Source organism: Aquarana catesbeiana, linkage group LG02, assembly GCF_042186555.1.
Source record: "Aquarana catesbeiana isolate 2022-GZ linkage group LG02, ASM4218655v1, whole genome shotgun sequence".
Lineage (NCBI taxonomy): Eukaryota > Metazoa > Chordata > Amphibia > Anura > Ranidae > Aquarana > Aquarana catesbeiana.
In genome coordinates, this window is record NC_133325.1 from 310,752,226 (window position 1) to 310,779,236 (window position 27,011).

At 46.9% G+C, this 27,011-nt stretch overlaps 1 protein-coding gene and 1 long non-coding RNA gene across 2 annotated transcripts in view; both read left to right on the forward strand.

Moving 5' to 3' along the window:
* LOC141127856 (uncharacterized) overlaps positions 1 to 27,011 on the forward strand; it is a 574,076-nt gene that overhangs the window by 185,709 nt on the left and 361,356 nt on the right. The gene's annotated exons all lie outside the window — the stretch shown is intronic.
* Positions 13,810 to 25,300, forward strand: LOC141129889 (lysozyme g-like). The gene is made up of 4 exons (XM_073617930.1): positions 13,810 to 13,856; positions 15,324 to 15,523; positions 24,265 to 24,403; positions 25,095 to 25,300. The coding sequence occupies exons 2-4, from the start codon at positions 15,443 to 15,445 to the stop codon at positions 25,226 to 25,228; spliced, it is 354 nt and encodes a 117-aa protein (XP_073474031.1). The 5' UTR covers positions 13,810 to 13,856; positions 15,324 to 15,442; the 3' UTR covers positions 25,229 to 25,300.

The following is a 27,011-nucleotide window of genomic DNA, read 5'->3' on the forward strand; positions in this document are numbered from 1 at the left end:
AGAGGAGGGTTCTTTAACTGACTCAGATACGGGCAACTTAAATGTGGAGCGGACCAACCCAGCTAGAATCTGTACTAACACCTTCTCATCCTGAGAAGCTGAAGAGGGTCCCTCTCCACTTGATTTCTCAGAAGAGGAATCATCAGTCCCGTCCCGATCCTCTGAAAGGGATTCCTCTCCTTTTTCCCCCCAGAGTTCCTCTGCTTGAGGGTCCTGGGTAACAGAGGAAGACCTAGTGCGTTTTCTTCCACTGAGTGAAGATGCGATTAAGGCCATTAGTCTTTCCTCTAATCCATTAATGGTTGAGGAAAAAACCTCCTGTGTAATGTATACAGGGGCTGAAGTGCCAGAAGCAGATGCAGCCCCTGACCCCAACGGCTCTCCCTGGCCAGCCATCCCAGGTCCTTCGGGGGGGGAGGGGGGGTGCTGCCGAAGGGGGTCCTCAGAGCCTGAGGGAGATCCCCTAGAGCCTTTGGTTTTTGGGGTATTTGTAACTCTTCTACCCATAGTGCAAAGCAACAAGGTGGAGGTATCACACAAATGAAACACTGACTGCTGAGCGATGTAGTACAGCAACTGCTACCAATGCCCAGTCTAGTGTTTCTAAGTAAATGCTGCCTGGGAGAATGCCTGTGCCCCACCTTACATGCGACCATCAGCTCTGTATCCCTCCATAGGCTGTGTGTACCTGGAAAAGTGTGCTCTTTATAGCCGGCGATGTGGGCGTCTAAGCACGCCGGACGTCGCGTTAATGCTCCCCCCCCCTCCTCCGACCACCCCCCTCCGTTTTTTCAAAAACATGCGCTTTCCCGCACGAGCCGAGGCTCCAATCCTCTGGACAAGCATGGAGGGGAGGCTAGGGTGGAGGAGAGAAAGAGGCAGGCAGATGAGGAACCTGCCGATAGTAGCAGCGGTGGCAGTAGCACAGTATACTACCGCTTTTCAGGCCACCCCGGCCCCCCTAAACCTCAGGGGGAGATATCTCCGAGGAAAGAGCCCCCCATCCCATCCTACCTGGAGCTCGGCTTGGAGGAGCATACAGCGTGGACACTGAGACAGACAGATCAAGCATGAGAAGGTATGTGCTCTTGGCAGCATACATTTACTTAAAGTGGATGTAAACCCAAAAAAAACATTTTTTTATATCATACTGTAGAGTACAAGATTTCCTATCATTTGAGCCCAGTCTTGCCACACAGAGTTAATCCATCTCTGAGCAATCCCCTTTTATTGTTCAGTGAGACAATTCTTGACAAAATGAGAAAAACTTTGTCAAATACTCCCCCTTGCTGTGAGTGACATGTGATTTGCATCTCGTGCTTCAGCCTAAGAGACATGCAGTATTTTTAAATTCCCTCCCCCACTGCTTTCTTCAGCAGCTCTACAAGGATTGGCTGTTCCACACCTCACCATGATTTGGCATGCTGAAGTCATGTGGTTACTTTCCTGTCTTTTCACTGGATGTTAGAGATCATAGCAGAAGTTCAGCAGAAGTTAAGTGTTAGAAATACACATATTGACAAGGGGAGTGTAGAGGTGGGCAGGGAGTCTACGGACATCACGACTCCACCCACCGCGCTCCAGACAACAGACCCACCCACAGAATATGCAGTTTTTCGGGTCTAATCAGGGGCGGATCCAGAGTCTAGTCTCGGGAGGGGCACTGCCAGAAAATATATTTTTTTGGGGTACATCTATCGGGGAAATGGCTGGTGTTGGCGCTTCAATCATCACGGCACCATGGTTGTTATGGTGTCAGGATGATTGAAGCGCATTATTACATTGTTATAAAAAATGAAATAACTCACCATAATGCAGAATCAGTGGGGGCCCCGAGTGTGTCACTTGCCACGTCGCCTGCCACGTTGCGGATTGTCACTTGCCACGTTGCCTGCCACATGTTGCGGATTGTCACTTGCCACGTCACCTGTCACCAGATGCAGATTGTCACTTGCCACGTCGCCTGTCACCAGATGGAGATTGTCACTTGCCACGTCGCCTGCCACATGTTGCGGATTGTCACTTGCCACGTCGCCTGTCACCAGATGAAGATTGTCACTTGCCACCTGCTAAGGTGGTCTCTTGTGTCCCTGAGACAGGCAGCAGAGAGATGATGTAATCTCTCTGCTGCCGCAGCTGCCTGCATGGTGGAGGGGAACTGCAGGGATGCAGGGCGGGCGCCGGGCAGTGAGAGATGATGTCATCTCTCTGCTCCCCCGCCCACCGGCTCCCTGATTGGCCAGCAGCCCGCCCTCTCTCACTATGGAGCCGCCCGGCGGCTCTCTCACCCACGGAGCCACTCAGCGGCTCTCTCACTGACTCACGGAGCCGCCCGGCGGCTCTCTCACTGACTCACGGAGCCGCTCGGCGGCTCTCACTGACTCACGGAGCCGCTCGGCGGCTCTCTCACTGACTCACGGAGCCGCCCGGCGGCTCTCTCACTGACTCACGGAGCCGCCCGGCGGCTCTCTCACTGACTCACGGAGCCGCCCGGCGGCTCTCTCACTGACTCACGGAGCCGCCCGGCGGCTCTCTCACTCACTCACGGAGCCGCCCGGCGGCTCTCTCACTCACTCACGGAGCCGCCCGGCGGCTCTCTCACTCACGGAGCCGCCCGGCGGCTCTCTCACTCACGGAGCCGCCCAGCGGCTCTCTAACTTACGAAGCCACCCGCCGGCGGGCTCTGTCACAGACTGTCACCCGCATTTTTCGGAGGGGGCAGTTGCCCCGTTGCCCCCCCCTGGATCCGCCCCTGGGTCTAATAATAGACAGAGGGGAGACATTTGACAGGTAAAGATTCATGCAGGAGGCATGTATATCCTTATAGATAACCCCTATGGCAGTAGTTTAGAAAGGATGACATTGGGTTTACATCCACTTTAAAGGAGAAACCTACTATAATTAAAAAATTCTGAGGAATCTCCCTTACCTTATCCAGCTGCAGGGTTCTGTTATACAGACCCAATCTTCACCTCTCACTGTGGGCTCCGTTTGGAAAACCTTCAGAAACAGGGGCCCCCTAGAAAAGGAGGATCCGCAGTTCTGGGCCCGTAAAGCACCCCGCCAGAGATATGGCTAGAAAAACCAAATACTGGATCCCGGGGTCCAGCTCTCTAAAAAGAGAAGCGTTACAGGCAAAACCTTGTTTCTTCGGACACGAGGCCCGGGTACCATCCAATTTGGCCTAAAAAAAGCACTTTGAATGGATCCGGTTGCATGGCTTGCCCCAGTATAGGATATCCCTTTGGAGCTTTAGCACAGCACATCTTATTCGTGACCAACACCTAAGACACTGGCGAAAAAACTGAGGTATTCCCAGTAAGGGGAGGGGTTATATAGGGGGTTGAACTTCCTGTCTAGGGTGTGACCAGTGTCCAATCACCTTGTGATACCCATATAACCCATCAGTAATTACTGAGGCTCTGTGTCCCATGATGTACAAGAAAAAAAGTGTATTGGATTTGGAAGAATAAATCACCTCTAACGTTGGGTGTCCTACGTGTGTGGATGTTAATGTATTATGTAAAACTATTAGAATAGTTTTTTACATTTTAGAATGGGGTGCCTCAAGATTGTCCATAATTTTAAAGGGTGTCTTGACTAAAAAAAAAGTTGAGAAACACTGGTATAGGGCCAGAGGGAAGCAAGGTGACAGTGGGGTTAATTTGCTAAAGGAATAAAGCATGTTCACTTTGAAAATTAGATTTCCACCTAGCTTGGTGCTGGTGTTAGTCGTCTGATTTTCAGCTAGCTTGTCGCTGTGCTGATTCCAATCATCAAATCCTGTTCAATGCAAAAATCATTTTTATTTTCCTTGCATAGGACTGGGTATTTGCAAAGTCATTTTTACCTTGGCTTCACACCATTCAGCTAATTTGCAAACCGGGACCGGGCGTCGGCGGTAAAGCGGCACTATTTTTAGCGCTGCTTTACCGCCGCTAGCAGGCGGTTTTAACCCCCACTAGCGGCCGAAAGAGGGTTAAATCCTCCCGCAAAACGCTGCAGCGGTGCTTTGCCGGCGGTATGGCCCCATTGTTTTCAATGGGCAGGAGCCCATATTCACCGCTCCTCCACCGCTGCAAAGAAGCTGCTGGCAGGACTTTTTATGACGCCCTGCCAGCGCAGCGCCCCAGTGTGAAAGCACTCGGGGTTTCACACTGGGTTTGTAGCTGAGGCTTTTTTCAGGCGCTATTTTTAGCGCTGTAGCGCCTGAAAATGCCTCATTGTGAAAGGGGTCTAAGTGTAACAAAGGACTTTTTTTTTACTGCAGTGATGGATAAATATATAGTTATGTTCGGTGTATGGGAAAACAAAAATCGCTAATCGGCTAACTAGAACCTTTAGAATCTCATTTTATTGATCAGCAGCAGCAACTTTCTGCTAATGTGTTTTTTAACTGGTCTAAGTCTCAGTCATAGCAGAACCACTATAATTAAAGCCCATACCATCTGAAATGCAGCAGCAGAAATGTTTTTACTCCTTTAATGCAAATGATGGATTTTAACTAGTTCACCAAGTTCAAAGAGTCAACAGGTCAAAACAAGCTTAAAGCGGAGTTTCGCGAAAATTTTTTTTTTTAGATGTCAGCAGCTGCAAATACTGCAGCTGCTGACTTTTTTAAAATAAGGACACTCACCTGTCCCGGGGTCCAGCGATGAAGGCACCCGAGACCGAACCGTCCCTCGATCCTCGGGTGCTGCCGCCGCCATTCTCAGTGAGGGAATCAGGAAGTGAAGCATTGCGGCTTCACTGCCCGGTTCCCTACTGCGCGAGTCGCGCTGCGCGTCTACACTGGTCTCCGTTATGGGAACTGTGTATTTCCCACAACACAACAGGGGTGGGCGGGCATTTGTGGCTAGCTATTCCCAGAAGTGGGTGCAGATACCTGTATTAGACAGGTATCTGCACCCCCCTCCCCCCCTGAAAGGTGCCAATTGTGACACCGGAGGTGGGGGGGGGGGAATCCGATGGAGCGGAACTCCGCTTTAAGGCTGAAGTAGCATCTGTAGGCTTGTTTTTATTTTTGGGCCCCTGGCTATAAGTGTGATCTGGGTGGCTGCGGAGCCATTGGCGGCCTGTAATGCAGGGCGCAGGGGCGCCAACCCCCCTGGACCATGCGTCCGGCCCCTAATCTACATGTGGGGCACCAGACGCATGGATTCCAATAGCGTTTTTTTTTTTTTTTTTTTTAGAAGCACGTGATTAGAGCCTGAGGCTCTAATAGGGTTGAAAAAAGGGTGGGCTTGGGGCGCAAAATATTCGCTATTGTCTACCCGATTCTCCTCCTGGCCAATCAGGAAGCAGCTCCTGAGACCCGATTGGCCAGGGAGTCCTAGGACTCACAATCGTGTCTCAGGACACTCCCTGTTCAGCCCGGAGAACAGATAGGAGAAAGGTACCGACCCTTCATTCTCCCTGCCTCCTGAGGTTAGTCCGTGCCACCGCCTGGGGGGGGTCCAGTGCCTCTGGCGATCACCGCCTTCCCCCATCTGCCATTCGTCTCCTGTAGGGGGGGTTGTTTGCAACGATTGCCGCCTTCCCACCAGCCGTTCGTCTGACGCCAGGGGGTGTTTGTGCGATTGACTCTCGCGGTGGGGGGGGGGGTTGCTTGCGGGGCTGCTGGCGTTAGTTTGCCACCTACCCCCCCCCCCGACATATTTAGCACCAGCCACCACTGTGCGGAGCTATCCGATCACTTTACTTTTACATGACTGCCAAGTGCTACCTCCAAGAAGCCGTGAAGGCATTTAATGCATCATGGAGGCTTGTCACATTTAGTATTTACTTACTCTACATAAACCTCCATCTTTTATAAATAAAAAAAAAAAAAAAAAAAAAAAAAGGGGGGGGGGGGGATTACATTTTGCTTGCACTAAAATTCATTTTAGTGTAGTTTTCCTGAAAATATAGGTTTGACAGACAGTTTCGCAAATATCGTGTATAAAAAAAAAAAATTGCATCTTTTGTATTCTACAGGGCCTCTGAGAAAAATATAAATGTTCTTTTATGGTAAAAAAATTCAGACGTGTGCAAAAGATAGAAAAAAAAAAAAAAAAAGTGCTTTGGAGGGGAAGTGGGTACGTGTGGAGTGACATGCACTGGCACAGAGAAACACCATGACAAGGGTAGCTAAGAACTTTACCTTGCTAAATACTACTTACCTATTACCATAACACCCCATCATTCCACTTAAATAATCACACAACACCTGAGGTGGGTTAAAATGGCCAACATGGCCTTTTATTAATAACCAACTTTTGATTAACACTGCATAATATAACACCCACCTAAACTTCATTATTCTCACTGAAAATGTAGAACTTTATTTGAAGATCCAAGGCGGTACCAATGTATAAACAACCCTCTTTGCTTGTGTCCGAGGCCCATCTAACTGAGTTCCCACCCCAGCCGCTATTTCTAAAGACTCAGGGCCTAAACCCAGCTGACCTCAGCCACCCCCCAGGGTCCTTAATCTACACGGTCACTAGCCAGTGAACCGTTCCACTCGAGGATACCATACCTGATGGTTCCCCACCGTTTTACCAGAATGCATCACATTCTACCACCGCCAAGGATCCCAAAATGCCATAGCGCAGCAGGTATGACACCTTATACCTGCGCGCTCCGCCACACCTGAAAAGCCCTCTGTACTCCGTCTTCCAGGTCCAAAAACCATAAGTCAGTGCCCACTGCATTGAGGTGAACTCCATCCCCCCTGAGGTACCTCCAGGTCTCGGATTCTAGATCCAAATGCCTGATGACCAGGCCCCCATTCCTGATGAAAAATCGCCCTACCTCCTTATTGACCTTCACTCGGGCTTTATTTATTCGGTCCACTGATCTGGCCTCTCTCCAAAAAGTGCGTGCCACAATCTCAGACCAAATAAATACGGTGCCCGGAAAATCACACCTCAGTCTGAGAAAATCAAACCGAATGTCCCTAATGAGCTCCCTTGAACGTCTGACTCCCAGATCATTCCCCCCTGCGTGGATAACTACAATATCAGGCGCCCTGTCCCATCGTGCAAATTTATGAATCTCCGAAACCACCCTGTTCCACATCATGCCCCTAACTCCAATCCACCGGACATTACCCACGTCCCAGGGCAAACCTAGCTGTCTAGCCGCTGGCCTCACTTCTGCCCTCTTTGCCCCCCAATACACAAAGGAATGCCCGAGGATCCAAACCAGGCATCTGTGACCTGTAACAAATAAATGAGAAACATTGCCCCACCACCAGCACCGGAGTACCACCAAACAATACACAAACATAACAGAGATAAGAAAGATAAAGTGGCTGACTGCCGGAAGAACAATAGAAACACGCCACATACTTAAAGAAGATGAGGTCTGACATATATCCTGAACCTATCTGATTCCCATCTGCCTATCCTTTTAATGACCGCATCCCCTAGGCCCCATCTGGCCGCCTCCGTAGCGGCTCCAATCCGAAACGAACGCGAACCAAACTGACTGGGAATAAATCCCGCCTCCTTAAGGCACCTTCTGAAAACCGCAATGAACTGGAAACGTGAAAGGAACGAGCCATCCAAGTGTTGCAAGAAAGGTCCTCCCCCAGCCATCCTGACTGCCGCCAGCTGTGATACAACCGTGACCGGGCATAATCCGACCTCGACCCCCCTAAACAGCTCTAAAACTGCCCCTCTCCCTCTTTGATCCGTTTTGGACTTCCGAATAATAATACTCACCGAGTCCTCCTGCAGCGTCACATCCTCCTCACCGAGACCACCCGCATTATACTTAGTTGGACTCACCAGCTCCCCTATGCGCAGGGCCCCAAAGAATGCCAATAAAAATGCCGCATGAAATAAACGCTGCTCGTATTGCGTAACGCACACCCGTGGTATAACCTCCACTATCTTCTTCAGTGTTCCAAAAGAAACTGGGCGCCTCTGATCCCTAACCCTGTAACCCTTGCGGTACCCTTTCAGGGCTTGACGCACGATGAAAGACTTTGTGACGTCCACCTCACCCTGCATTTTGAACGTTCTACCGATGACACAGAGGCTCCCCGAATAAAATTATTGACGATAAAGTATAATACTAACGTCGACCCATCTCGGGGCTCGCGCCCCCCTACCTCCGCCACCAACGAAGTCCATTCCCGCCATGCTCCAGCGTAGGCTCCCCACGTCGCCTCACTCAACGACCTGCGAATCAATCCTGCGGCGACTCCGATGCGATCCCCCACAATCGCTGAGGACAAGGGGTACCATGTTGCTCCGCCTCCGGTGCCAATGCTCGGAATACCGTCCACTGCGAACGAGACAAAGCATCCGCAATCCTGTTAGAAACCCCCGGAATGTGAACCGCATAGATGAACACATTAAGGCGAAGGCATAACAACACCAAATGGCGCAGCAATCGCACCACCGGAAGAGAAGAAGCCGACAAATTGTTTATGGCGGTGACCACTCCCAAATTATCACAATGGAAACGCACTTTTTTATTTTGCAGATAGGCACCCCAGATCTCCACGGCCAGCACTATCGGAAACAATTCCAAAAGTGCCAGGTTGCGTAACCAACCCGCCTCTCTCCATGTATCTGGCCAACCTCCCACACTCCACTTACCCTGGAAGAATGCTCCATAACCTCCTGACCCTGCCGCATCCATAAACAACTCCATGTCCACATTGCTGACCGGGCCCGACATCCACAACGACCTCCCATTGTAATCAGCCAGGAAAGTATCCCAGACTCCGAGGTCCGCTCGATGATCCCGTGTCAGCCGGATGAAATACCTAGGGTCACTACCTCCAGCCATTGCCAATGAAAGTTGACGGCAAAATATCCTCCCCATCGGAATAATTCTGCAGGCAAAGTTCAATTTGCCCAACAGGGACTGTAGTTCCTTGACCCTTACCTTCCTCCTACTCCCCAGTTCCTTAACTGCCTGCCTCAACGCAGCGAGCTTGTCTTCCGGCAGACGACACTCCATGGCCAGGGAATCAATCGTTATTCCCAAAAAGACCAACTCTGTAGTAGGGCCCACAGTTTTTTCCGGTGCCAAAGGAATTCCAAAGCGCTCCGCAATGTGTTGCAATGTTCCAAGCAGCACCGCACAAGCATTGGAATCCCCCGGGCCGATACACAGGAAATCATCCAGGTAATGGATGACGGAGTTTAGACCTGATACATCACGTACCACCCATTCTACGAAAGAACTGAAGGCTTCGAACAACGCACAGGATATGGAGCATCCCATGGGCAGACAACGGTCGACAAAATACGACCCCTGCCATCTACAGCCCAATAAATGCATGCTGTCAGGATGAACTGGAAGCAAACGAAATGCTGCTTCCACATCCACTTTTGCCAACAAAGTGCCCCGTCCATATCTCCGAACCCAAGTGATGGCGGCATCAAACGAGGTGTAGGCAACTGCGCAGGCCTGCGGGTCAATCCCATCATTCACCGATGCCCCTTTCGGGAAAGAAAGGTGATGAATCAGCCGAAATTTGCCCGGCTCCCTTTTGGGAACCACTCCCAAAGGGGACACAATCAAGCCTTGCAATGGTGGGGAAGAAAAGGGGCCGCCCATCCTGCCCAAAGAAACTTCTTTTCGGAGTTTCTCCGTAACCACCTCAGGGAATAGGCGAGCTGACTGCAGATTAGCTGGAATAGGGGGAACTGTATTCAATGAACAGGGGATTCTAAAACCCACAGAGAATCCCTCCTCTAGGAGTCGAGCTGACTCCCGATCCGGGTATCTACTTAGGAAAGGAAGCATCCTTCCCACCCTCACCGTAGTCCTCCCTTTTACCAGACCCTTCTCCTGTCTTGTGTTTCCCAGCTTTGAAACACCTGGTAAAGGCATGACTGCCCCCGCATCCAGAGCACTCATGTTTGAATCGACAGGACCCTCCGAAACGACAAGAGCTGTCGTTGAACTGCCAACAGACCCCTTTCTTTCTAATGGCCGGCGCACCTGGGGTGGAAGCACCGCCAGCCCCCCCTGGAAAAAACTGATTCCCGCTCCTGGCCGGGGTCATCAGTTTCATCCACAGCCCTATGTCCTTGTGGTCCCAGCGTATAGCAGGACGGACCGCCTTACGTTGCCGGAACTGCTCATCGTAGCGCAACCAGGCCACGCCGCCATACACCCTATACGCCTCCCCGATGGCATCAAGATAACAGAACAAGGCGGAGCAGCTCGCCGGTTCCTTCTCCCCCACCACACTGGCTAAAATGGCAAATGCCTGCAACCAGTTACTAAACGTGCGAGGGATCAGGCGGTACCTCCGTTTCTCCTCGTCCTCTTTTTTACTGTCATCTGGCTTGACCCTGTCCAGATTAAATTTTTCCAGGGGAAGTAGAGAAAATATCTCCACATACTCCCCTTTCCAAATCCTATCTCGAACTTCCTGCTTAAGGTGTGCACCCAGGGGCCCTTCGAAGCACACATACACTTGGCACTTCGCTGCGTCCGCCAGCCTTACCTTGTCGGCCTCCTTGTCCTGGGACTCCTTCCGTTTCTCCGGCGTAACCACCGGACCAGCCACCTGCGTCACCTCCCCCGTCGTTCCAACTGTCAACGGGGTGGATGAAGTTGGGGCAGTCTCCTCCGGTCCCACGGACGCCTCTCCTCTCGCAGCCGCTCCTTCGAGCCCCCCCCCCACTACCAAGCCTCTGCAGCAACTCTTTGATCCCCAGTAGTACCTCCCGTGTGAGACCATCCGTCGCTGGGCCACCATCCGCCCCTCCCCCTTGTTCCTGGGAACCTAAACCTGACAGCAGTGAAGGAGACAAAAAAGGCAATACAGGTTGTGACTCACCAGGCTGCATGGGGCAGAAGACCCCTCCAGCCGCTGTCCCGACTTCCCTCTCGGCGTCCCTGTGTTCCTCCACCAGCTCTCCTTCCTCCGCGCTGCTGGCATCCGATCCAGGCTGATCCTGTGTCCCGTCCAGCACAGGCAGCCGCCGCTGCACCGACCGCCCTCTCTCTCTTCTCTCTGCCGTCTCCGAGCGCTGCGTTGACCGGCTCACGGGCCTGCGCCACTCCGACCTCCGGCGCCGCTGACGTCTTCAGCCTGCGCCCCGGCCTGACCCGGGCGCGCAGGTGCCACCTGTCGTCCGGAGGTGCGCACTGCAGGTGCGCGCTGAGTCTGAGGGGTCCTTTCAGGTGTGAAGCGCTCAGGGGGTTTAGACCTCCTAGCGCGCAGGGGCGCAGATCCCAAACTGGGGGGACTCTGCTGGACCCCTTGCAGCGAATCTGCGACTTGGCTCTGTATCCAGGCCGCTCCGTGTATGTCCGCAGCTGCTCTAAGCTGAGCCAAAAGTTGCTGTAGCTCGCTCATCGTTAAGGAGAACTCCACTCCCAAAGTGCAAAGTCCTAACCTCTTGACCAGAAGCTTTGTCCAGTTCAGCAGACTGTTGCAGCCCCACCCACTCCTCAATTAGCTACTGTCTCCCCCCCTTTGCACCAAATATTAACCAATAAATAACCATTTAATTACAACTACATGCCACACCCTGACCTGATCTTGCTGGCTTGCCTTATCACCCTGTCATGTCCCCCTCCGCTGACTCGTTCCTTCTCAGCTATGGGCTTCTCTGATGAGGTGTTTTGTGCACTGTGGCATTACTCATGGAAATATTTTGCTTTGTATGACCACATTCACAGTCAGACCAATAAAAATTTATGGGATTATGTATTAGAGAAACTTTATATCTTTCATATCTTTGTTACTGTAATAAGTTTTCTTAAACAGGCACATATTACAATGGTCTCCAAACCAGGAAATGACCCTATGCCGCTGGTTAACATGTGACCCATTTCAGTCCTTAATATCGATGGCCACTTCTCTCGCATGGATGATCTCTGGGGTAATTCCCTCACATCAGTGTGGCTTCATCCCTAGCAGTCAGCTGACGAATAACACTAGGAGACTGAAATATTATCGACCAAACGTTGGCCTTTTGTTGAGCTTGGATATAGCCAAGGCCTTTGATAATGTTAAATGGGAATACCCACTGGATATGCTCCTTGATTTTGGGATTTCTGGCCTTTGACTTCTTTAACCCTTTTTTGCCTCTGATGTATGGCATACATTGGCATTAGCAGGGCTTTAACACATCCTACAGCAGCCAGGAATGTGTGTGTAAATCTGACAGGCCTGATTCCTTCCAAGTACCCCTGTGCATTTGTCCACCCTGCGCATGTTCCCGGCATTTATACCAGCCTCCACGCTCCCAACTGTGGAGCCATGACTGACATGGCAGGTGCTACCAGGTAGAAGGAAGAGACCAGCGAACCTCTGTTCACTGATCTCCTCTACCCAGTAAGAACTCATAATCAACGTGTATTACATCACTTCTGGGTTCGGTTGTCACTTTCCCCCAGCTGCCACAGCCAGGGAAGAAGTTAATGGAGTGCAATCCGTGCTCCATTAGCTTCAATGTGGGCAGGTGACACATCAGGGGTTAAAAGACCCCTGATGTCTCATTAGGGAGAACCTGTCACAACCATACTGCATTACATAGGGGACTTTTGGTCCCCTGCATGATAAATAAATAAAAATTTAATGAAAAACACCCAAGCATTTAAACCCCCCTCCCCACAAAGTGTTGAGCCTCACCCCCACCTTCATGCACATTTGAATGTAAACACATGTGTTGGGGCACCTACTTAGGAAAACCTCAATTGCAATACACATGTTGCATATTGTCATAAACGTCAGAGTGAAAACAATAATTCTAGGCCCATTACTTCTGGTTAACTCTAAACTGATGACCTGTAGGGTCATTGATTGACATGTTAGGTATCTATTTATTCTCTGCAACCTCATGTTTTTTTATATGTCATCAAAAAGAGGTTAATATTGAGTTTGTGCCCTAAAATTAAATTTAGTATATTTTTACTGAAATGTGCTTTATAAACTGTTGCACTAATATTGTATGACATAAAAGAAATTGGAACTACAACTATCTTATTCTCTTGGGTCTCGGATTTAAAAAAATATATATAATAGTTTGCAGGCCTAAAGATTTTTTTTTTTTTTTTTTTTTTTTTAAACTCGTGTCCAAAAAGGGCTTTGACAATGAAAGGGCTGAACCTCAGAATATTTTCCACAAAACTTCTACACTAAGCTATTAATTCCTCAATTCTAACAACAATCCTCAGTGAAACCTCAAATGTATAGTTACCTGAAACCCAATCTCTCTGTGCTTCTCTTTCTTCTCCCCCTGAACTGTGTGGGTGGGCAAACTTATTAAATGATTGGAAAACTAATTTTTTTTTTTTTTTTTTTTTTAATAGAAAAAGCTTTTCAGTAAAACTACATTTTTGAACTATCAATATAGCAATGGACTGCCTTGAACCTCTGGACCATAAATGCACTACCACAGCTCCAGTTGTAATGCTGATATTTATAGATACAAAACCTGTTTAAGTAGTAAACAAAAAAAATATTGAAAGGAATATATCACATCCCAGATGCAGTGGCAGCTGGTGGGTTTTTCATTTTCGGGGGCGGCAAACAAGCACCCCCCCTCCGGGCGGGTGGTGACGCGGCACTGATACCACCCCCCACCCCTCTCCGGGAGGCCGGCGGGACGACACTGACAATCCCCCCCACCCTGGGCAGCTGGTGGTCAGGCACCTAACCCGATCTAGGGCTGTGGTGTCCTCTCCTCCTCAAGTAATAAACAAAACCACAAAAAAAATATTGAATGGAATATATCACGTCCCAGATATGCAGCTCTCATATGTAATGATGAAGTGCTCTAAACACCCACAGGGCACTTGGCTCCCACCTACATAACTTTCCAGTATAAATTACAGTGCACCTGGCTCCCACCCGCCATTCCACCCGAGAGCTGGGGTATAGACAGGTGAGAGTACGTTGTATATGTTCTGCTTGTATTTCTTGTCACCACAGCCTTTGGAGACAAGGTCATGCTCGTCGTTGTTTTGTGAAGTATGTTTATAGTCAAACTGATCTATGCATAATAGAGAAATATATATATATATATATATATATATATATATATATATATATATATATATATATACACACATATACATACACACATACATACACACATACATACACACACACACATATATATATATACATACACACACATACATACGGGGTTGGTTTAGCTTAAAGGTAGAGCTTACCAGTGAGCTGAGTCCACGCCAGATATGCAGTTTTAAGGGCTTGTAGGCCCACTTTTATTAAAGAAAGAAAATGTCCGATAACAGAAGAGTTGCCCACACAGGGGTTTCAGCTTTCCACAGCACCAATGTAAGTTCAATCAAAAATACCAAGCCACCTGGCTCTCTTTAGCAGCACTGATGCTCAAACTTATGCTTCAGCCCTCTCGGCTCTATAACAGAGTTCCTGTAAACCCAGTACCTCAGCACTCTTTTCCAGCTTCCTTTTCCTGCCCACAGGCTTGGACCCTCTGTCTACTCTGACAGACCTGTGCAGACATGCACACATCTCCCTTGCTTGCCTGGACTCCTCGGGAGGGTGGAGCCCAGAACTATGGTCAGGTGTCTACAAATAGCCCAACACACACCTGACCAGTCAATATGCTGGTGGATCTCAAAGTCTGGACCCAGGACTGGGGATTTCATCCCACCTAAGACACTATGGAATCTCCAAACTACAGGGCCCCATGACCGAATACCAAAACCTGGAGAAAGCTGCGAAAGCAGTTTTCTCCAGTCCATATTTATGCTCTGTAGCCTTGCACCAAGTAAATGTGCATACCCTGTGTCCCCCAAACTATCAATTTTACCTTGACAGCATCTCCTACTGTCACAATATATATATATATATATATATATATATATATATATATATTATACACATATACACACAAACAGTGTATATATAATATATAGTAACATGCAGATTAGGTACTAACTAGAGGATACTGTCATTGCAATTAGTCTGGATCTGTATGTGAAACTGTTGAGATAATGTATAAGCCACATTGAAGTGCATTTTTTTTTTATATGACAACTTATAGGCTTGCATGGAGAACATTCACAGCATGAATATGCAATGCGTAAATATGGCTGCCCCATGTAAGGACAGTTTTTTTTAAAACCTTAACGCATATTGATCAAATTGATGAGTTCAAAGAAATCTTACTTATTTTTCATCTTTATCTAAAAACCACTGACATTCCCTGTAACAAATATTTTCTTCATTTTCTTATTGGTTATCTGTATACATTTTCAAAGCTGTACCTTCAGTTTTGGTCAAATTTGTAATTTTTCTTGCTATATAAAAACATTCCGCTAATATCTTCAATGACCAAGTTCTTTTTACTTTCTTAAAGGAGTAAGAGCATCTGAAAAACTGGCAGAAACAGATCTGCAAAGGGTAAACTCTTATAAGGAGAAGATTAAGTCTGTTTCCAGGAAAACTGGTGTGGATCCAGCTATAATTGCAGCAATCATGTCTCGTGAATCACGTGCTGGAAATGTTTTGGACGCCAATCATGAGGGTGATAATGGCAATGCTTTTGGCCTAATGCAGGTAATCAAAGGTTTTCATTACTGGTAAAATGAATAAGCAGCACACTGGAAATGCTGATGAAATATAATTTATGGCAATAACAATACAGACAAGTATGCACAATATATAAACTGTACTACATTTTTACAAATCACACTTGCATACAACAGTAATACACACCCCAGTTAAAGCTGCAGGAACTGAATATAGAAAAGTGAAGACATTAACCACTTCAGCCCCAGAAGATTTTACCCCCTTCCTGACCAGAGCACTTTTTACAATTTGGCACTGCGTCACTTTAACTGACAATTGTGCGGTCATGCAATGCTGTACTCAAACAAAATTGACGTTTTTTTTAGTAGTAATGGCAGTGATCAGCATTTTTTAATCGGGACTGCGACATTTTGGCGGACAGATCGGATACTTTTGGGACCATTGGCACTTATACAGCGATCAGTGCTATAAAAATGTACTGATTACTGTATAAATGTCACTGGCAGGGAATGGGTTAACACTAGGGGCGATCAAGGGGTTAATTGTGTGTCCTAGGGAGTGATTCTAACTGTGGGGGGGATGGGACTGCCTGAGTGACGAGACCAATCATTGTTCATACTCTGTATGAACAACAGATCGCTCTCCTCACCCCTGACAGCACGGAGATCTGTCAGTTTACATTGACAGATCTCCGTTCTGTCTCTGTGTGGAGCGATCGCGGGCACTCGCATCGGCTCCGACGTCGGCTGCGGTGGTTAAAAGACAATCCAAAGCGAGTGCCCGCGATCGCTCCACACAGAGACAGAACGGAGATCTGTCAATGTAAACTGACAGATCTCCGTGCTGTCAGGGTGAGGAGAGCGCAGGGGAGCCAACCTGCTGCAGTATAACTGTGGCAGCTGGTTGGGAATAGGTTAAGGTGAAAATCTTTCTGTGCTGCAGCAGCCCCCCAGACCCCACCCCCCTTTTTATTACCTGAACCCAATCATTCCAGCGTTGAGGACAAGCCCAGCAGCTCCAGCCACTGTCTCGGATTCTCATTGGATAGATTGATAGCAGCTGAAGCCATTGGCTGTCAAACAAATCCAGTGACAAGGGTGCCAGGGGTGGGGCCTAGTCCTGCTGTCTGTATCAATGGACGCAGCAGCAGGACTCAGGAGCGCGCCCGCACGGAAGAGGAGGAGCCAGGAGCACCACCGGGGGACCCCAGAAAAGGAGGATCAGGGCCGCTCTGTGCAAAACCCTTGCACAGAGCAGGTAAGTATAACATGTTTGTAAAGGTCCTTTTTTTTTTTTTTTAAATAACAATCACTTTAAGGTGCTAATAATGTTTTGGTTACAATTTCTATCTTAGCCTGACATATGACCTAAATGGTTGTTTAAATGCCAAAAATTGTCAGCACGTTTGAGATGCTTGATACAAAAACTGCATGGCCCCAAAGGATCCTGGCATGCTGGCGATATATACCTTGAATGCTCATGTCACTCAGGGGCGGACTGGGTCCGGGGTTGGGTGGCAATTTTCTACTCGGGCCAGGGGGCAGGGTGGCGATTTCCCCCCGGGCCAATCTGATGCCCCCAGAAAAGGCCACTGCAGCAGCAGCTCTGCTTTACTTAGAGTGACCTGGCCAGCTGAGACTCATTTGTTCCATCACTGGCCTCTATCCTCTGTACTGGTTGCTAGGATCGCCTGCCGTGTAGCAACCAGTGACTTCACAGGCCCAAGGAGTAAAGTGAGGCCGAGGCCCCAGCATTCAGAGCGGAGGAGGACATTCCTCCTCGCCTATTACTGTTTGGCTCCACCATCCTCCTCCCTCCATCTTCTCCTGTGTGGCGGAATGCACCTCAGAGCCTTCCTGAGGGAAGGGAACTGTCACTGACTGCCAGGAGCACCTCTCCAGAGTCAACCTGTCTGAGGGGGAGGTCACATCTTTAGATCTCAGGCAGGGTTCATGTGACCCCCCCCCCAAAAGTGAGTTGCTTGATGGAAGCCTCCTTCGAGACACTCCCATGTGCCCAGTTTTACTCCAGGCCTTCACAACACCATTTTCTGTCAGTGTAAGACAAATCAATAGTCCCTGGACAGACTAATTTTTTGGAACTGAGAACCAGGTTGTCCCTGGTTTGATAATGCAAGTGGATGCCAGCCTGTCAGGCTGAGGAGTCCTGGGCACCTTGTTGATGCAGGGGAACTTTGATAGATTTGGTTGCCTCTGCAACGTTGGACTATCCTACAGAAAGATCATCTGATTCAGTTGGTTATTGCCACGGCAGTGGCTCATATCAATCATCAGGGAAGAATCAGAAGTCTTGGTATGTCAAGAGAGGTAGATCAGATCTGTTGCAGAACTTCATGTTACCACCTACTCTGTCTACATCTCAGGTGAAGACCATTGGCAGACAGACTTTCTCAGCACCTACAGCCAGGGGAGTTATCCCTACACATGCAGGTGTTGCAGAACCTGTGTCACAAGTGGGGGATGCCACATGTGGACCTTCTGGCCTACAGATTCAACAACAAACTAGACAGGTTTGTCTCAAGGCACAGGGATCCTCTAGCGGAAGCAATGAATGCTCTGATGGCTCTATACATCCTGATCTATGCCTTTTTACCCTGAAGCTTCTTACTTTTGTGCTTCACAGGATTGAGATGGGGACATCCTGATAATCCTCATTGCTCTGGAGTGGCCCAGGCAGATGTGGTATGCTGACCTGTTAAGACTGGTGGCAGATGCTCTGTAGGCTTACTGGATCCACAGGCTTTTTTGTCTAAAGAACAGATTTACAATCCTGCTTCACAGTCACTGGCTTTAACAGAATAGCTGTTGAAGCCCAGGTTTTGAAAGACAGGAGCATCTCTGAATTTGTAATTCCTATAATGCTTAAGGCTATTGAAAAAAGAGACTCATGTGACTAGGTGTGTGATTGCCATCATCCGTCTAAGTATATGTAATGTGAACCTGATAATTGGGATTTCTTTATTATATATCACGCGACACAGAGTTAGGATAATTTTCATTATCTACTGGGTTTTTTATGCCAATCGGTCGTAAGGAGGGTTAGAAAGCCTGTGAGAGCAAAGAGTTATGCCGTGTACATACGACCGGACTTTTCGTCGGACTGAACTGCGAAGGACTTTTCGACGGAGTTCCAACGAAACGGACTTGCCTACACACGATCGTTTCGAACGTGATGATGTACGACCGGACTAGAATAAGGAAGGTCATAGCCAGTAGCCAATAGCTGCCCTTGCGCCTTTTTTTGTCTATCGGACTAGCATACAGAAGAACGGATTTTTCGATCGGACTTGAGTCCGTCGGAAAGATTTAAAACATGTTCTATTTCTAAAGTCCGACAGAGTTTGACAGAAAAGGTCCAATGAAGCCCACACATGATCGAATTGTCTGACAGATTCGTTCCGTCGGACCAGTTTGGTCAGAGTCCGGTCGTATGTACATGGCATAAGGTACGGTAAGTATTTCTGCCTGTTCCCTTATTTTCTTCCTATTTATAAAAAGGAAATTTGAAGATACAGGCACTATGTGCATAACAAACAGATTACAATCATAGCACATTAAGAGCATGTTAGGTAGTGTTGGCAATGGATAAAACAAATGAAAAAAAAAAAAAAATTCTCTGTAGAGAGGCGCCTCAGCAGAGGCCATTAGTATAGACCAGGGATATGCAATTAGCGGACCTCCAGCTGTTGCAGAACCACAAGTCCCATGAGGCATAGCAAGACTATGACAACCACAAGCATGACACCCAGAGGCATGATGGGACTTGTAGTTTTGCAACAGCTGGAGGTCTGCTAATTGCATCTCCCTGGTATAGACAATAAAAAGCATATGGTAACAACTTATAATGCACAGCATGCAAATACAGTGCCTTGCAAAAGTATCCCCCCCCCCCCCCCCAAACACTGCCATGAAGACCAAGGAACTCTCCAAACAAGTAAGGGACAATGTTGTTGAGAAGTACAAGTCAGGGTTAGGTTATAAAAAAAAATATCCAAATCTTTGATGATCCCTAGGAGCACCATCAAATGTATCTTAACCAAATGGAAAGAACATGGCACAACAGCAAACCTGCCAAATGACGGCTGCACACCAAAACTCACGGACCGGGCAAGGAGGGCATTAATCGGAGAGGCAGCACAGAGACCTAAGGTAACCCTGGAGGAGCTGCAGAGTTCCACAGCAGAGACTGGAGTATCTGTATGTAGGATGACAATAAGCCGTACGCTCCATAGAGTTGGGCTTTATGGCAGAGTGGCCAGAAGAAAGCCCTTTCTTTCAGCAAAATGGCACCTTTAGAGTTTGCGAAAAGGCATGTGGGAGACTCCCAAAATGTATGGAGGAAGGTGCTCTGGTCTGATGAGACTGAAATTGAACTTTTTTGGCCATCAAAGAAAATGCTATGTCTGGCACAAACCCAACACATCACCCAAAGAACACCATCCCCACAGTGAAACATGGTGGTGGCATCATGCTGTGGGGATGTTTTTTAGCAGTCAGGACTGGGAAACTGGTCAGAGTTGAGGGAAAGATGGATGGTGCTAAATACAGGGATATTCTTGAGCAAAACCTTAACCACTCTGTGTGTGATTTGAGGCTAGGACGGAGGTTCACCTTCCAGCAGGACAATGACCCCAAACACATTGCTGAAGCAACATTTGAGTGGTTTAAAGGGGAAACATGTAAATTTGTTGGAATAGCCTAGTCAAAGCTCGGACCTCAATCCAATAGAAAATCTGTGGTCAGACTTAAAGATTGCTGTTCACAAGAGCAAACCATCCAACTTGAAGGAGCTGGAGCAGTTTTGCAAGGAGGAATGGGCAAAAATCCCAGTGGTAAGATTTGGCAAGCTCATAGAGACTTATCCAAAGTGACTTGGAGCTGTGATAGCCGCAAAAGGTGGCTCTACAAAATATTGACTTTAGGGGGGTATATAGTTATGTACATTGACTTTTTCTGTTATTTTGTCCTATTTGTTGTTTTCTTCACAAAAAAAAAACAACATCTTCAAAGTTGTGGGCATGTTCCATGTTCTGTAAATTAAATGATGCAAATCCTCAAACAATCCATGTTAATTCCATGTTATAAGCCAACAAAATACGAAAAATGCCAAGGGGGGTGAATACTTTTGCAAGGCACTGTATATAAGGCCAAGAAAAAATAGCTCCATGCTATGACTTCAAAGCAGTATTTTTTTCATGTTGACTGGAGCTGTGCTTTAAAAATACTATACATTGCTTTTTAATGATGTGCACTGTGATAAATTTAAAGCGGTAGTAAACCCTGCACGGTCTTATAAGTCTTACCTGTAGGTAAAATGAATATCTCCTAAACGTTCACCGCTGAGAAGGCTGACATGTCTACCTGGTATTTCTTCCGGGTTCACACGCTCCGGCTTTGTGATTGGCCGAAGCTGCAATGACGTAACTCCGGGGGCCCTCGTTTCCGAAACGAAACTCTGGAGTTCCGGCAATGTATACCGGACCTTCAGAGCGCATGCGCCAGTGATGCCACTGGCTGCATGCGCTCTGAAGGTCCATTACGTCATTGCGGCTTCGGCCAATCACATAGCCGGAGCGTGTGAACCCGGAAGATAGACGGGGTAAACATGTCAGCCTTCTCAGTGGTGACAGTACAGCGTTGGAGGGCTTCATTTCAAGGTGAGTATTTCATAATGTACTAGTATGGCATTATGCCATTGCCTTGCAGGTGTTTTTTATTTGTTTTTTACAACAACCGCGGTTTACAACCGCTTTAATATTACGATTGTTGGCATCTCTGCTTTAGTGCACACTATTTTCATCATACTCAGTTATCTGCGCAACTTTTTCTGAAGTTTATCATGTGAAATATGGGTATGCAGACATGATGATCAAAATGAATGCTCTGGTCATGAAGAGTGATTTCATTGTGATCTCAACACATTTAAATATTTAGATTCATGAAATTTAAGCTGGGCACATATCTGCAGTGTTTTCTTATCTCTCTTCAAAGCACTAAGTCCCGTGTCCTTCTCCTGCTCCGTTCTTCTGTTATCAGCCTGATAACTCCTGACAAGTTCTCCCACACATGATAAAACCAGCCTGAAATTTGTGGCAGGGTGGGTGCTATAAATAGATTAGCAGAAAGCTGCTCTACTCACAGGACAGTGAAAGTCTCTGCCTATGTGGAGGAGGGTGTGTGCCTTTCCTCCAATCAGCTGTCTCCCAGTGTAATCCAACACTACACTGCTACTGCTGAATGAGGAAGTGAAAATTCTAACACCATGTGTGCTTTGTAAAGAATATATAAAGCTGAAGACAGCAGATATAGAAGTAAAACTTATGGAGGGAGATTTGCTTCATCTCTGTCTCTGTGTATCATCTGACGCTGTTCACTTCACTGGGTATATGTGAGGGCTTACATCCACTTTAAGGTGCATTCAGCCTGCATGCTTCTAAGTTCCTTCACAAGTTTTTAAAGTTGCATAAAGGATTTATATGCATTCCTATCATCTAACTATTTTTGGCACAAATGCCTAACACATAACAGCATGCATTACACTGTGTTTGAGAAAACTCATTAAAGCCAATAAACCCAAAAGCAAACCTTTATTATATTGCAGCTTAAATGTGCGATATGCACTGACTGTGTGATGGGATTAAAAAATTAACCCACTATAAAGGGAATGAACGCGTGTTAATGCAAGGAATTGTGTGTATAACCTGGACTGCCTGATAAGTGGTTAGATAAGCTCACACACACTTTGTTGTCATTCACACAGCTTTATTATTTGTGTTTATCTACATGTATATCTGGCAGTGATACTCAGACAGTCCATGTTATACACACAATTCCTTGCATTAACACACGTTCATTCCCTATGACCCCTTTATCGCTAAAAAAAAGCTCATGAAAACCTATTTTCATTAAAATCAATGAATGCTTTGACACTGGGGCAGTGCGCTGGCAGGGTGGTGAAAAAACGCCCCTCTCCATTGAAATGAATGGAAAGCGCTTCAAAAGCGCCTGAAAAGCTCTTCAAAAGTGCTCAGTGTTTTACTGGCAGTTTACAAGCGTCTCCGTGTGAAAAGGGCCTTATAGTGGGTTATTTTTTTTAATCCCATCACACAGTCGGCGCATCTCACACATTTAGCCTAGGTTCACATTGATGTGATTTAGCATGCAATTTGACATGTCAAATCTCATTGGTGAATCGGCGGCTATTGCTGGCAATGGCACCGTCTGAATCGGTGCAACGCCGCATTTGCAGCGCTGCACCAATTCCATAAAGTAACTTCTGTACTACTTTTGGTGACTTTGGGGTGCGATTTTGTATAAACATCTGTGCAGGAACCCACAGTCGGACTGACATGCGGGAATGAAATTGTGCAAATTTAGATGAATTTCATTTCAAAACCGCTGTCAGTGTGAACCTGTGCTTAATCATTACATAGTCCTGGTGTTCAGGGAATCCCAGGTGCAGCAGACTATTGCTAATTTAACTGGCAAGCGCTTTCCTCTACTACTTAGACCCCTTTCACACTGGGTCATTTTTCAGTCGCTATTGCGCTAGAAATAGCGCCTGCAAACCGACCTGAAACACCCGCTGCTGTGTCTCCAATGTGAAAGTAAAAAAAAAAATTTAAAAACTAAAAATAGCGGCGTTTTACCGCCGACGCACCCACCGCCCCAGTGTGAAAATGGACTTACACTTATATTGCAGCTTACCAATTCTTAGATGTGATGACTGCATTTGTTTTTTGTATGGTTTTTTTTAGGCTCTTTCTTCTATTTTTACTGATCCGGCTGGTAAGCTTGTTTTCCAAAAAACAAGCTCTTGCAGAAGTATCAGTTACAGGGATGAGACAAACAATTCAATGCTGGCAGGAGTGCTTACAGTTACAAATTTTATCCCAAATTGGGAAAAAAAACACTGGTTTGCTGTAACCACCTAAAGCAGAGTTCCACCCAAAAGTGAAACCTCCGCTTACCTACTTCCTCCTCCCCTCTGGTGCCATGCATATATGGCACCTTTCCGGAAAGGGGGGGGGGGGTGTTCGTGGAACAGGTACCTGTTTTTGACATGTACTCTTCCCACTTCTGGGAGACAGCGCCGCCCCTCAGAAGTTCAGCCCCCTCCTCATTCCTCCGGCATCGGGCCAGTTAGAAATCGCAACGCATGCGCAGTAGGGAACCGGCTGTGAAGCCTGAAGGCTTCACTGCTGGCTTCCCTTATGACGAATGGCAGCAGCAGCACTTGACAGCCAATCTGAAAATTGGCCGGGGTGCAGACATCGTGGGCTCCTTGGACAGGTAAGTGTCCATATATTTAAAGGCAGCAGCTACAGTATTTTGTAGCTGCTGCTTTTCAATTTTTTTCCTCCCAGGCGGCATACCGATTTAAGTGTTAGCTGGAGTTCAGCTTCAATTTGTTAGTGTATTTATATCTGCTAGTACATCTAACACTCCCCTCCCCCAAAATGACAATGCTGCTGTCTGCTGCGCCCATTCATCAGAGTGGGAGCACTCTAATTTAGGTGGTACATTACTGGCCAGATCACCAGGTGAAAACAAAGAGGAAAAAACCTAAAAGAAGAAAACTATCACATCTAATGATTTTTGGGTTTAATACCACATTATGTAGACTTTAATGGAACAATACAGCATACAGTATTTCTTCCCCAATCTGCTGCAACTAAATGTGGTAATATTAATTATATGTACTTTTTAAAGCTAAACGAACAAATCATATGATTTTCTTAACACCAGATCGACAAAAGATGGCATACTCCACGAGGAGCATGGGACAGTGAAGAGCATATTTTACAGGCCACAGAAATACTGATTTCCATGTTTGAAGCAATCAAGAAAAAATTTCCAAGCTGGTCAAGAAGCCAGGTTATGAAAGGTAATCATCCACATGATCAAATGTGTAATCCGTGGAGATTCAAATGCTCAAATATCCAGCATACCGTATATAAAATGATTGGATATCTTAAAAAGAACATGTCATGTTAAATATGGGAGCGGTCAGTGCTTTATAAAAGCACATTCCCTCCTTCATCTTTCCTAATTGTCAAGTCACTAATCTCTAGCAGAGGAATATCCTGATGTTTTGTAAAATGGTAAAAGTATGCTTTAAAGTGAACCTGTTAGCAACAGGTTAATTTTTATGCCCCCCTCCTTTGCCTCACTATTAAGCCATCAAAATTTTAAAAACCAAAATAGACCCCTTCCAGCACTCAGTCCTGTGAGAGCTCGAAGCAACTCAGGGCTTATACAGAGGTTCCTTTCTATCCGCAGAAGAAAAGACAAGATTATAGGGTTGAATTACTGAGGGCAAATAGACTTCACTGCGCCGTAAGGGAATGGTATGCAAGCAAAAAAGCGTTTTTTGTTTTTTTATTTTCCTTGTGCATGATTGGGTATTCTTTACAAAGTGAATTTTTACCACATTCACTAAGGTCTGGGGGACATGCTCTTGTAATGTGCAATTGCCCTTGCAAAGTGAACAGTCTATTTGCATTTTCTAGGCACATGATATTGTCCTTTTAAACCGTATCGGCCAATTTTTATACAAATATAACCTTTTGTCACAGGTGCTTTAGCAGCATACAACATGGGTCCAGGCAACGTCCAGAGTTTTGATGCAGTTGACAGAAATACAACTAGGAAGGACTACTCGAATGATTGTATTGCGCGGGCAAAGTTTTACAAAACAAATGGATACTAAAGACCATGCTGTTGGCATCTAACATTAATACTCCACAATACATAAACAAATTATGAAATAAATTAGCAAAAATACATTTGTGTGTTTTGTGTACTTTTCTTTATTAAAAATTTGAGTGACATAGTTGTAGGATGTAGTATTCTGTGTTCCAAAGTTACAAAATACAATAGAAATAATATCATACACAGGCCAGTTTTCAGATAAATGTAACTAGCTGTCAATCACAGAAATAAGTGAACAGGTCAAGGCAACAAACTACCAACAGTTTCTTTCAAAGTCCTAAAACAATCAAAGCTATGGGTGGCAAGTTACCTTGATCTATGCCATCAACCGCTGGTGGCTACATATAGCTGTGTGTATGGGCAGCATAAGATTGGATACTCAATGACTCTTTGTTCTACCACGCATTTCACAGAATGCCTACAGTGTATTTTTGTCACTTTTTGGTCTACTCTCACACTGAGGCGCTTTAGCGCTAACAATAGAGCCTGTAAAGCACCTCTCCTGTTACTCCAGTGTGAAAGCCCGAGTGCTTTCACACTGAAGCGGTGCTCCTGCGAAATGTTAAAAAAAAGTCCTGCAAGCAGCATCTTTGGGGTGCTTTAGGAGCAGTGTATACACCGCTCCTAAAGCGCCCCTGCCTATTGAAATCAATGGGCAGTGCCGCCAAAGCGCCTACAAAGCGATTCGTCAGTGGCGCTACATGGGTGCTATTAACCCCTTTAAAAGCTCCCTGCTAGCGGCCAAAAAGCGCTGGTAAAACGACGGTTTACCGCCGACGCCCCCACTGCCTCAGTGTGAAAGTAGTCTTAGCCAGCTAGTAAGCATTTAGAAAGTAGTCTGAAAGCATCTCAAATGAGTACTACATAATGAGAAAATAGCACACACTCAAGAAGCAATAGAATAATAATTCTAAATGTTTGAAAACTTCTTAACCACTCACCAGAGGCGTATCTAGGGTATGGCAGCCATGGCAAGTGCCATGGGCGCCATAGGGGGAGGGGGGGGGCAAAAAAGCCGCCCCCCTGCACAAAAAATAAAGTCCCACCCGTCCTCTAGCAGCCGCCTCCCGCTCTAATCTTGTCCCCGGCGGCACGATCGGCCTGCTGGAGCGCGGCACTGGCACAGCAAATGAGGAAATCAGGACAGTGAAGCCAGTGACAGGTGAGGCGCCCCCCATGACGGCAGATGAGTTGGTCTGGCCACAGAGCGAGCGCCTGGGACTCTACACTGAGATACAGTAACTGGGGGAGGCGGAGCCTAATGCTCCGCCTACCCTCCTCTGCGCAGCTGCTTCAGCTTCTCTTCTGGTGGGTCTCTCGGGCCGGGTCTGTGTGACGTGCTGACACCCGAACATGGAGGCTGGAGACCAGGAGAAGAAAGAGACATCAGAGAGTATAAAAACAATTGGAACCCCCCCAGGCAGCAGCAGCAGGTACTAGTACTGTACAGCACTTGTCACCACGATATTGATCATCATGCTGATGTTACTGCATTTTTGGGTGCTGATGTTACTGTATTTATGGGTGCTGATGTTACTGCATTTATGGGTGCTGATGTTACTGCATTTATGGGTGCTGATGTTACTGTATTTTTGGGTACTGATGTTACTGCATTTATGGGTGCTGATGTTACTGCATTTTTGGGTGCTGATGTTACTGTATTTATGGGTGCTGATGTTACTGTATTTATGGGTGCTGATGTTACTGTATTTATGGGTGCTGATGTTACTGCATTTATGGGTGCTGATGTTACTGTATTTATGGGTGCTGATGTTACTGTA